This window comes from Nyctibius grandis, chromosome 7, assembly GCF_013368605.1.
Source record: "Nyctibius grandis isolate bNycGra1 chromosome 7, bNycGra1.pri, whole genome shotgun sequence".
Classification (NCBI taxonomy): Eukaryota; Metazoa; Chordata; class Aves; order Nyctibiiformes; family Nyctibiidae; genus Nyctibius; species Nyctibius grandis.
The window spans coordinates 32,240,082-32,257,837 of NC_090664.1; the positions used below are offsets into that span (position 1 = coordinate 32,240,082).

At 38.2% G+C, this 17,756-nt stretch overlaps 1 protein-coding gene across 2 annotated transcripts in view; it reads right to left on the minus strand.

Annotated features, from left to right (window-relative positions):
* Positions 1 to 1,782: 1,782 nt before the first annotated feature.
* Positions 1,783 to 17,756, minus strand: part of VPS50 (VPS50 subunit of EARP/GARPII complex) — a 90,204-nt gene continuing 74,230 nt past the window's right edge. Inside the window, exons 22-28 of one of the 2 annotated variants that reach the window (XM_068404644.1) lie at positions 16,868 to 16,948; positions 13,101 to 13,249; positions 10,822 to 10,918; positions 10,531 to 10,689; positions 7,999 to 8,120; positions 4,849 to 5,038; positions 1,783 to 3,404 (exon numbers count right to left, since the gene is read on the minus strand). In XM_068404644.1, coding sequence (XP_068260745.1) covers positions 3,285 to 3,404; positions 4,849 to 5,038; positions 7,999 to 8,120; positions 10,531 to 10,689; positions 10,822 to 10,918; positions 13,101 to 13,249; positions 16,868 to 16,948 — 918 coding nt within the window. In that variant the 3' untranslated portion in view covers positions 1,783 to 3,284. Of the gene's footprint in view, positions 3,405 to 4,848; positions 5,039 to 7,998; positions 8,121 to 10,530; positions 10,690 to 10,821; positions 10,919 to 13,100; positions 13,250 to 16,867; positions 16,949 to 17,756 lie in introns of those variants that run through there. The other variant, XM_068404645.1, reaches the window with a different exon arrangement.

Here is a 17,756-nt window from a genome sequence, read left to right on the forward strand (position 1 = left end):
CATGCCTTCATCATTCACATCTGTGAAAATTAAAAGGCGATAAAAACTTCACAGACAGCTTTGAGAGAGCCCTTGATCACTCGTCCCTTTTTCTCCCCTAAGGGGGCAGGGACAAAAGAAGGAAGGCTGTTCTTTCAGCGGTGTTCACAAGCTATAATCTACACCCCCCATCCAGGGTTTGCTAAGCAGATCTGGCCAGGGGCTGGTATTTCCCATTGCAGATAGGAAGCAAGCAAGCCAATATTTTACACGTAGAAAGACTCTCTCCCATGCAGGAACAACGGAATCTGGAACAGTCAGTTACCTGGAGATCTAGCTACTCATCTGAAATCATGAAGCATTCAAGTCCCTACCCAGATGAGGCACTTGAGTTTACACCTCCAGGGGCTGCTCTGTGTACTGTCCCATCAGCTAAAGCACTGCTGATCCAAGATGGTCTTTCCCATCAATACCATTCTGCTTTGAATAATTAAACCTACACCAAAGCAAGGACTTGAATCTTATATCAGGGTCACAGCAATAGATCAGTTGGCTTCGCCCTATTTTTGTCCCAGTAGCTGCTGCTTTGGAGAAGAGCAGCACCATTAGATGCAACCGAGAGAAAATGATTGTAGAAAAGCCAGTTGTATGTTGATCAGGGCATGGGTAGGCTTTGCCTAACCAGAGACTCAAAAATCGTTCATTTGTGCTCCAGCTGAGTTTGGCAAATATCAGAGCACTCATCGTCTGGGCAACAGGATTTAAATTCTTCATTAGGCTAAAGAAGGACTGACAGATGCATTGCCCACCTCTGCAGTGCTGGTCATTCTCCTTGGAGACTGAAGGAAATCATCTTCTATTATTAGAGTACTACAAAACACCAAAATATCCTCTAAAACATAAAGGATATTTAAGCCATATTCTCTATCACAGAAAAAGCAGTATAAAAGGCTTCTTTTTCCATAGGAGAATGAAGATGTACAGAGATGCTCAAAAGAATCAATGGCTTTTAAAGAATTCTCATACCAGAGGATGGAAACTACCAAAGAGACCCTTAGTAAGTTAATAATTCAACATTCAGCCAAAATTTGGCTTCATTAGTCACTCAGGGCCAAGTAATACAGAATATCCTGAGTTGGAAGGGACCCACAAGGATCATAGAGTCTAACTCCTGACTCCACACAGGGCAACCTGAAAGTCAAATCATGTATCTAAGAGCCTACGTAGGCCATTAAGCTATATAGCTTCTCCCTTAGCATCAATCCTGGGCAGCGAGGGGAGGTTCCTCTGGAAAATATTATCATTTCTGAGGCATATATGAATGAAGATCAAACAGTTGTTGCACAGGTTTAACACTGCATCTTACACTGCATGTTTCATTTGGGGGCTTACTTAAAAAAAACAAGTCACACTACAGATACACTACCAAAAATGACTCCTGACTGTGATTCATGCAATTGCTCACCTCCTTCCTTGACCCTACATTCCAACCACTGCTTATACTCCTGTCTTTTGGTAAGCAATCAAATTACAGCAACCCAAATAGTTCCGGAGAAATTAACCATGTGTTCAGCTCACCAAAGCTCTGGTAAAGGTATTTAAATTTGTTATTTCAACCATGAGAAGAAAATTGAAACAGATTTTACGCTGATCATCTCCAACATGTTTCTATTTCTTCCAAGAGCTCTTGTTTAGGATCTGACTTCAGGGCAGATACACTCACACAGAAGTCCACACTTTCAAAAGGAACTACACTCTTCTTTTTTGGAACCACCTTTTTAATGAGGGTAAAAGTGATTCAGCTTCAATATACACATTGACACGCCGCTAAACAAGTTTTAAACGGAATTCAGAATGACAGCATGGTCAATAAAGAATGGAGTTAAATTTTGTTTTAAATCTTATTTCCTTTAAAATACAGATGAATAAGGGAGCTGAATACTACACAGTCAATATTTAAAATGTAAATTCTATCGTTCTTCTAAAATTGTATACAGGCTTTCACTGAACTCACACAATGATGCTCCATCCACTTCTGAAGAGGAAATTAAGCTACAAAAAAGAGCAAATATAATGATTCCATGGGGCAATTTTCTTCCTGTCATTCAGTAAGTCTTGATTCTCCCATGTTTGAATTAGAAGTACAATGGCAAGTATGAACTTGAAACTGAGAATTTACCGTGTTGTATATATTAGTGGATTGTAGCTTATGTAAATTATTTTACCTATTAGCTCAATGCTAGCATGTTTCCTTTTAAAAGGTCTGAAAGCACTGCAAAAAGTTCATTATGTAATTAAAAAGAAAAAAATCTAAAACTTTACATACTGAAAACCAAAGGCAAACCTGAAAACTTCAGTGGAGTCAGTGATGCTTTGACAAATCAATTTCTAGGACAAATATGCAGCCAAGCAATTTTGCTTTGCTCAGGATCACTTGGGATGTCTACAGCAGAGCAGGAAATAGTAAGATTATGTTAGTATCCATCCAAAACTTCAGCCAAAAAAACATTATTCCTATTCCCTGGCATTATTGCTTTGGAACAGGGAAGACTGGCAGAGGGACAAAAGGGAAGTGATATGAAAGGAACAGTTCTAATTTCTATTGTAAGAGACATTTTGCATTGTTGAATTAGGAAAATAAAGTCTCACATAGAAAGCATATTAGTGTACAGTATTTATTACCTTCTATTAATCTGAAGTCAATCATTTTGATATGACTAAATTAATTCTGAAATAAACAGACATTTTAAAATATATATGAATGAGAGGCTTTAACATGAGAGTATTTAGTTGATCTGCACCCTTAATCCATATGCAAGATACACTGATCACATACTGTACATTTCCTTTCATTTTACACTGGTCCATAATAAAGTACAGTTTCTGAGGGTGAAAGCAGGGAGGAAAGATCATATTTTCAGGTAGCTCTTTTGTTAAAAAAGAGCATTAACTATATATTAAGCCAATGTTTCTCTCTGATTTTGATTTTACTTACAGTATACAGTTTTGCAAAATATACAGCTCACCAATGATACACAAAGTGGCCCTTTACTAAGGGCAAGTAACAAAAAAAAAAAAAAGAACAAAAAAAAAAAAAAGAAGAAATGCAACAGAAAAGAATTCCACAGATTAGAAAAGTCATATTTTAGAACATTATGCCACTTCAGAGTGTCTGCAATGCTGGTAAGAAAGGTCATGCACAATGTTTTTTAAGAGAATGTTGTCCATAGTCCATGAGAGATTTGTCTGCATGCTTCACATGAACAGAAAAAGGTATAAATCACAAGGAAAGTAGCTTTCTCCAGTTATCTTTTAGGCCTGTCTATGTCGTCAATAGCAGCTAGCAGCTTCTGCCTTGCCTTTTTGTTGATGTGGGAGCCCAGACAAACATTCACCAGATTGGTCAACTGCTTAGTGGAATATTCCTGGCAAATAAGAGCAGATCACGTTATGGCAGAATAAAACACCGGACAAAGATAGAAAACTAGAAAACACAGACATACACACTGTGGACTTCTCAACTGATAGAAGCAGTCAGTACACAAGGGAGATTTAAAGTGGTAGTTAAGTCAGATCTGGATAGTTTTCATAGTTGAGGCAGAGGACAGAACTGTATTTTGCAACATGGCAGGTTATAATGGAAAATGATTACAACTTTAGTAGTGTTGGACTGAGTTCACAGAAAGTAATTCTGTGAATATGTATGTATATAAATCAATTTTTAATGTATTTTCCATTCTTTGGAAGGTGTGGTGGGAAATATATATGCAAATGGGATAAGCTTTTAACACAAAAACATTTTTCTAAACAAACTGTGACAAAAGTTTATGATCTTTATTTTGACTTCTCATTTCCAATAAGCTTCTAAACACTTTTGTCTACAGGGTCTCCAAACCGTGTTAATTTCAGTACATGATAAAGGAGGAAAAAATGGCAAAAATGTTAAGACAAGAATTCTCAACACTTGTCAAAACACCACATTTGCCAGTACTACCTTTATACCTAACACTATCCAAAATATCGCTTCCACCAGTAGGTTTAAACAAGAGTTTTTCCATATAGGTCACCAAACAACAGCTCACAATCTCTCTTGTGGCTCCAGGTAAAACAAGGAAAACAATATTAAAGATGTATTTCTTTCATCCATTTCTAATGGGATTTAAAAGTAATCCCAAAATACAGATTTCAAAGTGCTCCATTTTAAAAGACTTTTCACTTCAGCAATGGGCAGCTCCAATAGCATGTGACTATCACTTACGCAGTCCTGTTATAATTGTTAGGTTATGCTATCATGAAAGCATGCTAACTGCTTTCAAAACACAAATGAAGACTTATCTCGAAGGGCAATGCTGATCCTGATTCAGTATTATTAAATGAAGAAAGAAAAAGCAATGACTCTCATCCATTGTGCCTTACAACATAGTTTAAGCAATCTATTCCTAAAGGCAAAGTAAAACTTGATGGTGTGATTTCAAATTGTACTCCTTGATGATCGAGTTGTGCACTTTGGTATATTCTGAACAGCACACAAATGTTTTCAACTTCACTTTCCTCTAGTTCTCTACATTTTTTGACACAGCAGGTAGATGTGACTAGCTTATTCATCCTTCCCAGTCATCAGATTTTGAAACAGCACAAACACATACTAACTTCATATGATAATAAATATAATGAACATATACATGCACACACACATTTATATTTGTACTGCATCCCATTCAGATTTTATTATAATAAAGGAATATATACATACATACATATTCATTTTTAACACATAGCAGCCATGATCATTCATAGTTGTTAGCATGATTCTGTCATCATGGTGAATTTTTCCAATAGACAGTAAAAGAATGCAAATTCAATTCTTACCCTATGTTCTTTTATCCAGCGTTCCATGTCATTTTCTGTTAGGTAGTATGCTTTAATGTAGGTCTCCACAAATTCTTTATCTGGAATAGGCCTAATGTCTGTTAACTTTTCTAGTTTCATTAAGAATTGTTGAAAGTCCAGTTGCATCAAGGCACGTCCTTCATTACTGCACTTCTTTACATTGGCATAACTGAAAAGAGAAACACAGTGGAAAGTAAAGCTTAGAAGGAAATAAAAATTAATCTTACTTCTCAAAGTTGTTTAACTTACTGCTTCAAACCTTGAGAAGGAACATAATTATGGTTTTAAGTTAAAAGCAGACAAGAACTCCTCTTAGGATGTCTGATGCAGTTTTATTTGCGTAAGTATAATATGTTTTAGAGCCACTGATAGAACAGAACCCCACTGTACCCAGTGATACTTAAAAAAAACCCACCGCCACCTCCGCCCCGGCCAAAAGCCGCTAAAAATCCTACATTGAACAACTTACTAGAAGTGGGTTAAAGGAAACGAAATCAATGCTGATCAGCACACAAGACAGTGGCTTTAGTCAAGTGATCACGACTACTGAAGTCTGAAAGGTAACGCGGCAGCTTCAGGAATGGTCACCAGGAACTTGCTGAACCAATAGTGACAGCATCAGAGAAAGGCACAAAGCTGTTTGTTCAAAAACACCCACAACAACCAGAGGATAAAGGGTGGCAGCACTAGCCAATCTCTGTGAGAGGCTGACGTTTTAATCAATCAGAGTAGATTGACAGAAAACTGGTGACAGGTTTGAGTTCAAAGAAGAGGAGACAGTAGATGAGCTTAGGGCAGGGTAATAGCAGGAAGGATTACAGTGGGGTGACAGGCAACAAATGAGGAAAACGATCTTTGCAGATTTTCAATTGGATAAAAAATTGCATTTGTCAAGATCAAAGGAAACGACACTGCAATGCCCTTAACAGTGCCAACTGCAGCTGTGTACAGGGAATAAAAAAGCTTTGGTCTGGGGCACAGTATCTTGATAGACTTAATCCAGCCCACCCACAGGCTGCTGCCACAAGCAACAATCCTGTCCCACTGTTTCTGCTCTTCCCTTGTACCAAATTTAAAGCAAGGTCAGTTTTCCACTGGTTCATGAAGTTGATCCTAATTATTATACGGTCCCTAGATTATTAGGTCTGATGCAAAGGAGGCAGCAAAAACATGCAGCCAGAAACTGGATACACAGCAAGACCAGTTTAAGAATAAGAAGAAATTGCACCCTTACAGTTAGCATGCAGAAAGAATGTGCAGAATGCAGAAATAACAGAGGCAAAAAGAGAAGGGGACCAAGGCACAAGCCAGACAGGAAACAGGAGAGAACATACCACTAGGAGACAGGGCAGGGGAAAATTTAAAGAAGGATATGGCTGACTGTACTGGAGATGATTCTTCACTCAGAAAAGAGCTTGATGAGAGTGATTTCAGTTGACTGGCTGGCTGGAGAAGAAAAACCTCCTTCACAGTTTTTAATCCCATACCTTCACAGAATTCAGAGATGAAAGAAGTTAGGAAGGTATTCAGAGAGTCAGCTGTTCAGAATACCTTCCTTCCTTTTTCCCAATGGCAAAAGAAACTACAAGATATGTGAGGAAAAAAAAGAACTGGGCAAGAATGAGAAATTACAGGCAGACACTTGGGAGGGGATGATAACTCTTTACACTCTAAGAAAGTGCACAGGACAAATCATATCAGCAAAGTATTCCCAGTCCACTCTGACCAGTCAGTGAAATGCTTAGGTGAAAGTAAAGGTGAAAGCTTCATGGTCACAAGTGTGAACCAAAGCTGCAGCATGGAGCAAGACATTTGAGGGATGATCTTCAGAGCTAAGTGGTTCGTGAACACTTAAGTCACAAAAGATGAGTAAAATTGTGAAGTCCCTTCCAACCTAAACTACTCTATGATTCTAAGTAAGAAAAAGAAACAAGCCCAAAACAGGCACAAGGGCTGAGGCAGAGGAGGTTGATAGTGACTGACAGTGTTATCCACTTGAAAGGAAAGGGGGACAGGGAGAGGAGAAGAAAGATGCTTTTGTTCTATTTCTTTTGATTTGAGGCATGATAAGTGGAAAATCAAATTTCAAAAAGAAAAGAGAATTGTATGGGTCATATGAAGGAATTGAGAAGCCAGAGGGAGGTCATGGCTGGATTTAGTCTCCCTGAGATGAAATTGATCTCTCAAGAGACTGCAGAAGTATGATGGCATGAAAAGAAACAGGCATGAGTTTAAAAATGATGGCTTGATGGAAGCAGTCAAAGCTGGTAATCCTCAATAGACAGCTAACGCTTAGAGAAGAAGGATGTTGTTGAGGTTCTAAATTAGAGTAGACAGCAGGAGAGTGAGATGGAAAGAAGTAAAATAGGTAGTAGTGAGTGCATAGGGTAAAGATAACCAGGAAAGAATATGGAAATGTACATAGAAGGAGTGAAAGACAGCAGATATTCTATGATACCGAAGAAGTTGTGATGAGAGCCCAGACATATCTAGCAAGGGGACAAGAACACAAAAATAAATGCAGTGGATGAAAAGACTACAATACTCAGGCTACAATACTGACTCTGAAAAGAATGGGACACTGATTAAGAAGGAAGGATGAGCAAGGTGCAGCAGATCCTGACTAAGGTGCTTGAGCCTCTATTGACAAAGCCAACTAAGACACCTCTCTGTTGCTGATGAATTGGGAAAAATCCTGCTCCATGGCTACTCTAAAACAACTGCTAGGGTTGACAGCTCCATTGTTCTTCCTGGTGAAGACAAATGACATCACCATAGAGATGCCACCAATTACAGTTTAACTTTCTTCTTTGCTCTGTCGGGAAATGATAACTTTCAGATAGAAGTTTCTTTGAAAGAGAACTATGTTCTTTCGAATGCTTCAATAAAACACTTAATGTCATTCTTCAGCAGTATCTAGGTACAAGACCATCCCCTTTAGGCTTAATGCTGTACCAGACTCCATGAAACAACTGCTAAGGACTATGTTAAGCCTTGATATTTTTTAGGCTCCTCAAAAGCACAAAAGCATACCAGTGCACTACAAAATAAGAACTTTTAATTCCATAAAATAGACATTATCATTATAGACATATTTACCCAAAAGCAAGACTTCCATGAACTACGTACCCTTCCACAAGAGTTCTATTGGCCAAGCGTATGCAGTGCTCCCAAAGGATGTTGGAGACTGGCAGTGGAATACGGACCCTCTTAGACACCTCGTTCAACCTTCTGTTAAATTCTTCAAATTCCTGATGAAACACGAAAGACCATTATTCCTTTAGCATAAAAGGGATCATACTCTATACATCCCTAGCAACAACAGCAACAAAGAATTAGAAATGCACATGAAAGAGAATACTGAAAAATAAGAGCAAAGCAGGGAAGTTTAATAGGTACAGACTGCAGAGACAAGCTAAATGTGTAAAGTAGAAAGTATACCACTTTCTAGTATATCATTCACAACATGACCTCAGTAATTTTTTTAAAAAAAGGAAATACTGCTCTGCTTCCCAGAGGTGTAGTGCTCAGTGAAACTGACACCTCTGAAAATTAACCAAGTAGCTAATCCTTCAAATGCTGTTTTCATTGCCTCACTCCCTAAACTCATGTTTAACTTTTTGAAAGCGACTGAAGAAAATCCAGTGATGAACTCTTTATCCCTCTAAATACCCACCCCATCAGCTTTCAAAGAGCAACTCAGAAATATTATAATCGCTTTTCATTCTTCAACTTTTCCCATGAGTTCCTCGGCGCTCTAAAATGAGGTGAAAGCACCCACAGAAAAGAATCCAAATGCAGTGCCCATACTGTAGCACTACATAACAATTTAGGTTGAGCGAAGGCACCTGTTTCAACCTGAAACGTCAAAGGCCTGGATGGATTTGAGCTGTTACTATGAGTGACAAACTAGTCATAACTGAACATAATTACTGCTACAATGATTTTGTGACTTACACAAAGTGAAATAGAAGTCTGCTGCCAGTGACTAATGCCTCTATCATTTAAAAAAATGTATCAAATAACTTAAATATAAAGCAGACCTTCATAATGAACTGCTCTGTGTAACCAGCAAAAGCAGTTTGTACTTCAGACTATTAAGACCAGGCTTGTCCAACAATGGCTTTCATTCCAAGGCTGTTAATCTAGTTGGGTTTTTTTTCCTCCTTTTTTTTTTTTTTCTTTTTTTTCCTCCATCAAAAAATCAGTAAGTGAAGAAAATAATCACTCAGAAGGCAACCTCAGTAGCCAATTTAACCTAGTATCTGACCAAATAATTGGTGCTTAACACAAATTTTCTGAAAGAGGAATTTGGCAAGAGGAAGCAGGGTACCACAACACCATGCTTTAATTAGCATACAACTCGCTCTTTTGAAGATGAAGATGCCTATCAGTCCATATTAATGAAATTCTTGAACAATCCTCTTTCCTCAATTTACCTGCTTCCATACATACTACGACTGAGTATAGAATTTTGAGTGCGTGTGCACATGGCTAAAAGTAGTTGATTATTATATTAAACGTTTTGCTTACATCTGACACTCCTGGAGTGCCAGGGCACACGGGAAATCACTAATTGCTTATTAGCAATCTAAAAGCTTCTGTAGCAACTATTATTATCTACGTCATGTAGAGGCCAGAAATGGTTTTAAATGGTATTAGCCCTGATTGTCCTGAAGCAAATTCATCAGAAGTTGCACACTCACAAAAGGAAAAAGTTCTACTCTAGAGACCAGATGTTCTAAGTACAAAATAATTTCAAAAAGCCATGGCAGCATAGAGAAGGGTAATCACAAAGATTCAGTCACATTCAGTGCAATGATACATCCTTTATCAGATTCTCCCTTCTTTGCACTGATTTATTTTTTTTATTAGAGAACAGCTACGAAGTACAAAGGTGTAATCAAAACTGTTATTCAACACAGATACATAACTTTTTCTGTGACACATACTTCACATATGTTTAAAATAAAATTTTCATTTTCTCTGTAAGAATTAGTATAATTCTACCACTGCGAGAATGCCCTTCTATAGACCTTTAGAAACATCATTTAGGCATATAGAAAAGTATGAGAGAGGGATTCTCCCAAGAACCGGTTATGTATGCCATAAGACACGGTAATGGTATAACCACCTCTACTGAATGCAATTGAGAAGTGGGGTGAATAACTTCCCTTTTACTTTCTTTTTCAAATGCTAACTTCTAAATACAGCAACTTCAATTAGATAGTGCACGATCATTATCAGTGCTGGTTTGACCTACAGCCCCTATGATACATCTCAAAGACAACAGATAAAATTACACAGAACAGCAAATAGCGTTTGTTAAAAAGCCACTACCTCAGGCCACTGGATTTTCCTCAACGTTACTCTGTTTACTACACATTACACATTACACTACTACCATTAAAGATTTAGACATGAAATTCATTAAACTTTTGGGGTCACTTTCACCTACCATGTAGTCAAAAGATCAGCACTGAAAACAATCTGCTAGCAGCAAGAATAATGAAAATTCTGAACAGATCTCCTTATAATAACTTACAATTTGTCAGGATGCTGTATAGCTCTAACCATGATACTTTAACTGTTTTAGTGAAGTATTACAGTAATTTAATGTTTATATAAAGTCTGGCACACCGTTTCCCAGGAAGTATTCACCTTTAAAAGAGCATCTACATATATATTGTGTTGTGACATGATTTCTTTCACATCCCATTTCACGTTAGCCATGAGAAGCAGCATTTGCTCATAATCAATGGCTTTAGCAGCAACAATCCAATAAACGGGTTTACGTAGTTCACTGGCAGTTGACACTGTCTGAAACAGAATATAAATAAAATTCAGTTCAGTAAATGTCTGGCTAATAAGAGCAATATATAACTCTGATGTACAAGTATTTGCACCATATTGTGCAAGTTTCAAATCAGCTGTGAATTACACAATTCTGACCTGAGAATAGAACTGCTGAAGAAAAGGCTTCTTGGCAGCTGGCATCACTGCATCAAGATGAGGCTGAAGAAACTCGAACTGCTCAGCCAGAAATACCCTTTGAAAGCAAAGAAAATTCCCTGTGAACTAAACGCAACATTTGGCGTCTCTGTACAACTTTTACTCTACAGTTGACATATTTGGCAATAATGGTACGTAACCTTGGAAAATTTAATACTGAGAAGAACTGTACCAGTTTAATGCCAGTATATCAACAAGTATTCTCAATTCGGACAATTTTAAAATGTGATTGCAAACAAGAAAATGCGTGAATAAAGAGACTAAGGCTTAAATATCAAGAATTCACATTTCTATACTACTCAGGATATACTGCAAAAGTCAGATCCAAAGTCTAGTGAACTCAGTGGACAAGCGTCCCGTAATTTCCATACTGCAGGGCAGTCAACATTAATATTAATAAATGCATGTCAGAACTCCAAAATAACATTCCTAAATACTTATTTACTAGTGAATCTTTAAAAGATAGAATATGAGATCAAATTCTCTCTCACGGGCAGGGTTTGTTAACAACAACGTAAGAAAATGTTGTGGACTCTTCGATGGGTTAAAAACTGGCTGGATGGCTGAGCCCAGAGAGTGGTGGTGAATGGGGCAAAGTCCAACTGGCGGCCGGTCACTAGCGGTGTTCCCCAGGGCTCAGTTCTGGGACTGGTGCTGTTCAATATCTTTATAGATGATCTAGACGTAAGGATTGAATGCACCCTCAGCAGATTTGCAGATGACACCAAGGTGGGTGGGAGTGTCGATCTGCTGGAGGGTAGGAAGGCCCTACAGAGGGATCTGGACAGGTTAGATAGATGGGCTGAGACCAACGGCATGAGGTTCAACAAGAACAAGTGCCGGGTCTTACACTTCGGCCACAACAACCCCATGCAGTGCTACAGGCTGGGGGAAGAGTGGTTAGAAAGCGGCGCGGCGGAAAGAGACCTGGGGGTGCTGATCGACAGCCGGCTAAACATGAGCCAGCAGTGTGCCCAGGTGGCCAAGAAGGCCAATGGCATCCTGGCCTCTATTAGGAATAGTGTAGCCAGCCGGTCTAGGGAAGTGATCGTCCCTCTGTACTCGGCACTGGTGAGGCCGCACCTTGAATACTGTGTCCAGTTCTGGGCCCCGCACTTCAAGAAAGATGTTGAGGTGTTGGAGCGAGTCCAGAGGAGGGTGACCAAGCTGGTGAAGGGTCTGGAGGGTCTGACCTACGAGGAACGGCTGAGGGAGCTGGGGTTGTTTAGCCTGGAGAAGAGGAGGCTCAGAGGTGACCTTATTGCAGTCTGCAACTACCTGAAGGGAGGTTGTAGTGAAGTGGGAGTTGGCCTCTTCTCCCGGACAACTAGCGAGAGGACAAGAGGACACAGCCTCAAGCTTCGCCAGGGGAGGTTCAGGTTGGACATTAGGAAGAATTTATTTTCAGAAAGGGTTATTAGACATTGGAATGGGCTGCCCAGGGAGGTGGTGGAGTCACCATCTCTGGATGTGTTTAAGAAAAGACTGGACATGGCACTTAGTGCCATGGTCTAGTTGACATGGTGGTGTCAGGGCAATGGTTGGACTCGATGATCCCTGAGGTCTCTTCCAACCTGGTTGATTCTGTGATTCTGTGAAATACCTTTCTAATTAAGCATAAATGAATCAAAATAAAATAAGCTCCCCTGAAAATACATTTTTAAAATTAACTTCTAATCTTTAAGCGTCATCTTGTGCGTGGAAAAAAAAATTCCCATCAGATTCTTACTATTATTCTGACCACTTCATAGGAGTTTTGTGTTTCTTGCTCTTTATAATCTCTTCTTCACAGGTAAACTTCCACCCGTTGCAAAGAACATTGCAATGCAAGCCAAACCACTACGAACTAAGCAGTTTTGAGTCTCAGCCATCAGCATTTGAGTACTTAATATAAGGTTTAGATGAACCATACAGAGGAAATACTCCAATTAGCCTCTTTAAAAGTAAAGATTTTTCCTGTTAGATTTGGCCTTGTACTGTCACAAATTACTGGATCAGCTGCAGTAAAATTTCATTGCATGTGCTCACAGGTGGTTAGACCAGATGATTAGGTCCCACTACCTTTAATTAAGAAATTACCTCTATCACTCATATTTAAAATCACATTGAGAAGTAGGAATTTTTGACCTCCTAAGAAGGTTTTGGCTTGTAATCATAATCTCTTAAACAATCCATAGCTTGCAGTACCCACAAAACACAGTGTACAGTAAATAACCTACAAGGATTCCGTGGCCACCACTCTCTCTGCCAAACCATACAGGGAACTGCCAGATGTCAAAACTACGAGATGACTGAGATGTGGGCTTGGCACCTTCTCCTTTCTCTCCTCAGCAGCTGTGAGAGTTCCCGTGGGATCAGCAGAGACGTCCTAAAACAAAGAATTAAACAACTGAAAAAACATGAAAACAGCAAGAATGGCTCCAGCTGAACAGTTTCAGATGACAGATAAGATGAAGGAATGTTTCTGATTCTAAGGTGTAATTTAATTCAAGCCTGAATCAAAAAATGACGATAGAGTTTTCTATTTGAACAGCGTGGTGTTCAAACATGCAAAGTAAAACACATAATGTAGATCAATGTCTATCTCAGGGGAAAAAAAATGACAAACTTCTTACTACCCCTTAACGCCCATACAGGCTTTAGCCCAACAGCCTACTAGGAGACTGACTTCTCACTCCTGGAGATAGTCTCTTCAATCTGACAGCAACCAAATAAGGAGACAAATCAAATAATATTACTTATGCACAGGCTTTATTGCCTATGTGAGTTGTGAATAACTCAGGTAAAATACAAATGATGTTTTCAAACAAGTTATCATTCCATGAAAACTTCTATCCTGCAGATATCTCGACTGTAGAAAGCAAGGAAATATTCACAGCACAGGAAAAGGATCTGTAATAAGAAACAGGTTACACCGGTTCCCTGCTGCAAATTTTTTTTTTAAAAAAAAAAGAAGGGGTGGGAAAAAAAGGGGGAAGGGAAAAAGGGGGAGGGAAGGGAAAACCCCTACCTCTACATTTGAGGAATGTAAGTACAAGTTACAGCTAGAAGTGGAATCACAGAAGGCAGATATTCCCAGAGCTATCATATTGGTCTAGGTAGGTATATAAACGGACACCCTTTGAAGCTTACCTAGTTGCCAAAACTATATGAGGACATGCATGAAAACTTAAACCTAGTTCTGGCTTTAGATTACTCATACTATGCTTACTGCTTACACACAGGCTATAAAAATATGAGAAATGCTACAAAGCAAAGGTGATATAGAACCCAAAACAGGTAAAGAAGGTAGGCATGATATGGCACTGATTTCTTAAGGAAGAGCCTTCCATGATCCTGGGATAGAAACCCTGTGGCCAGACAGGTGTTACAGCAAATCAGCCTGTTTGTATGGAATGAAAACAAATTACTGCTGTAAGGCACAGTAACTCTAACAAACTTCATTCTAAATCTCAGTTTTACTTGAGCAAGCCAGTTTGTGATGAAATATTTATGAGTATTTCATGGTTATTTACACCCAAATCTCACTTTTGGAAGCAGCAATATCACTCAAGGCAGCTATTTGCATACACAGGATATTCACAAACAACATCTAGGTAATGGCAGTACCATGAGTAAGTTACATTTTGTGAAGATAAGGAAGCTGCTTAGAGACAGATAAAGCAAGGAATCAGAAGTAGAAATTTCCCTTCCAAATCACCAGTTATCACAGATCTCATTAATCTGATTGATGCCTTGTACCTTCTAGGGGCTTACTAGTCTCAGTGGACTAATATGAACACCATTACTGTTGCAAGAACACATTCCTGTTAGAAATGAGAAACACAAGGACCAAATATGTGTAGGTATCTGTGCATAACCCACTCAGGGGAAACTGTCAGTGAGGAGGCACAAGCAGCTCAGAAACAGGCACCTGTTTTGATGTGTTTGGCCTAATCAAAACCGCACCTTAGCATTACAAGTGAGGCTGAGTCCAAGAGGAAAGCTAGGAATGATCCACTCTAAATTACTGGAGAGTCTTGGCACAGATCATCAAGCTCAACCTTCCCAGGCACTGACAGATTAGAGAAACTATTCTGATCTATATGCAATTCTGGCAGAGTCTTAGTCACAGATTCAGAACTATCAGATTCAGACTATCTTTATGAAAATAAAATATTGAAAGATGTTGCCATCAGGAACTGAAGTGCGACAGAAATGATAGTCCTTAATAAAGTTACCATGAACAGAAGACAATGCAAAAAACCCGAATTCCCAACAGGCCATGAGACTGAACCCCACAACACAAACATGAGTATTTTCAGAAAGCAATTTACACCAATCTAAGATAGGAGAGGAGAATTTTGAGAGCAGTCCAGAACAGTCCATACGATCATGAGAAACACCCATTTTATGACACAGTAAAGATTAATCTTGACTTTCATAAACTCTTAAGAATAAGCAAACAGTAAAAATGACCAGAAGACTTTTTCTTCCTCATGAATCAAAAAGTGAAAAATTTCCATTTATAGCATAAGACCAGCATAAGTTCATAAGATATTAATAAACCCCATGGAATGCCTTTAAGTTAACAGTAGTTAGCTAAGATTTCTTCCTCCTTTCAAATCTTACCTGGAACACAGCTATTAATTTCAATTGACACTAACGTTATCTGTAACAGCATTGTTAAATGACTAAGGGAGAAAAAGAAGTCCTGTTATTTTTCCAATTTACTCCTAGAAATGATTTTTTAAAAATTCTTTTCACTGATAAAAAAAATACAAGACTGTAAAAAACTGTCAGGAACTGTGACTACAGAGTAAGTTTAAAAAATTAATTCCATACCTTGACATTTTTCCCTAATCTTTAACTGATTCATTTGCAAGATCTTCCTAGAATTAATTTTTCTTTCTGAATACACTGCCTTTGAGATGAATATCAATATGACTAGTCCTTTTCTGTTTTATAGAGGCCTGGGGTTATTAGTTATCTTATGCTCCGTCTACTGACTCTGTAAGAAATGGCCCCGAAATGCTTTAAGAAGCTTCTCTGAAAGAACCGTTTAGGATTCAATATAATACTTCAAGGAATTAAAAAGGCATAAAGTACAATTCTGTAGAGCGCCAAGTCCTTGTGAAAGTCAGAATAGAGCATCTGTCTTCTACTTCTTTCTAAGGCAGAAGCCTTGGAAAAGAAATCCTTCCTGCAGCATCCATGGTATTAATCTATACAAGCCATTTATGATACTTTCAGGAAATTTCATAATGTTTAAAGGGGTTTATATTTAGGTGGAAAAAAAGAACTATAAATTTATATTTTTGCACAGTTTTTAGTAATATTTCTTTATAAACTCCGCTGCTCAGTTGAAACCACAAAATCTACCTCAAGTCTCCTGTTTACCCTTTGTAACGTGATGTGAAAGACAGTAATATACTACCAGTGTGACGCAAGCACCATATTTACTTTTCACACTTTGAAAATAACTAATGAAGTAGCCAATGAGATATAATCTATAAAATACGTCAGGGAAAGTTCCCCACAATTCAGAAATGACTTAGCGAAGGACTTAAAGGACTTAATATACTACTTCTATTATCTTGTAAGGTGAATGATCTTCAGGATAGCTTACTGTTTTGCTATCCTTTTACTGAAGAAAAATGAGTCATCTATTGTGTTGTTTTGTTTTTTTTCATAAAACATCACATTTAATAAGGGTAATACTGGAATGTCTATTACATGAGCTGTAATACATTATAAGATTTAAATACATAATTTTGTTGTTACATCTAGCAAAAGCTATTAAACTAGTTTTGTTGTATATTAGAAACAAGTGATTTCACACAATAATGATATCTACATCATGATATGCTATGAAACTAAGCCGTTGTCATTACAGTCACTAAATACAAAGAGAGGTAAAAGACAGAAAGCCATGACGAAATACAGCTCCTAAATTCCCTACACAGATCTCTATTCCACTGAATATTAACAAAATCCAGGTACTTACCAGATCAATCAGACTCTCCTGTATTCTGTTCAGTGTGGTGCGTAATCTGCTGCTGCTGAGGCCCAGTCCTGTTGATTCAAACTGGAAGAAACACATTCTATTTAACTTGGGAAAGCAAAACCCATTGGTTTACGCTTTACAGTGATACAGCAAAACTTGAGTTTGTAAACACTAGCTACAATTTACTTACATTAAAGTTTTAGCACATAATCACCGCCATACAAAATGAAAAGAAAATCAACAGAGGTCACAGCACTCAACACTGCACTGGTGTGAAGAATGACCCAAGTACCTTTCATGAAGATGACATTCATACCAATAGACAACCAGTATCCTTTACTGTTATAATACTGTATTTGGGTGCAGGACTCTAGATTTTCTCATTTGGGCGATGAGCCCAGAACGGTGCACCACGATGCCCCTGCTGAGACTTGCATGCACACCACACCCAAGCCAAATAGTCTTGACTTCTCTCTCAAGCTATAAAATTTCCTGTAATTCCTTATTAAATATCTAACTTGCATATGTAAAATTATATCTATTGATCTTTATAAAACAGTCATTATTAATTAATGCTTATAAAGATCTACCTGAGAAATGTGCCATCTTCATGTTCATGGCTCAGAAGTATTATGGGGCAGACGTTCAGCTGGAATAAATCAATATAGCTACACTGATTTCCTGGTAAATGCAATGAATTATACCAGCTGAGGGTCTGATTCTACATGCGTAATTAATGTAGCTACTTATCTTCTACTTCCAATTAGAAAAACCAAAGAACAAACTAACACAACAAAGGAAGTAGAAATGCGACAGCTAAGAAACACACATTTAGGTCAAGAAACTGGAAGTATTTGTATATAGTTCTGGTATGTGATTCACACCAAAA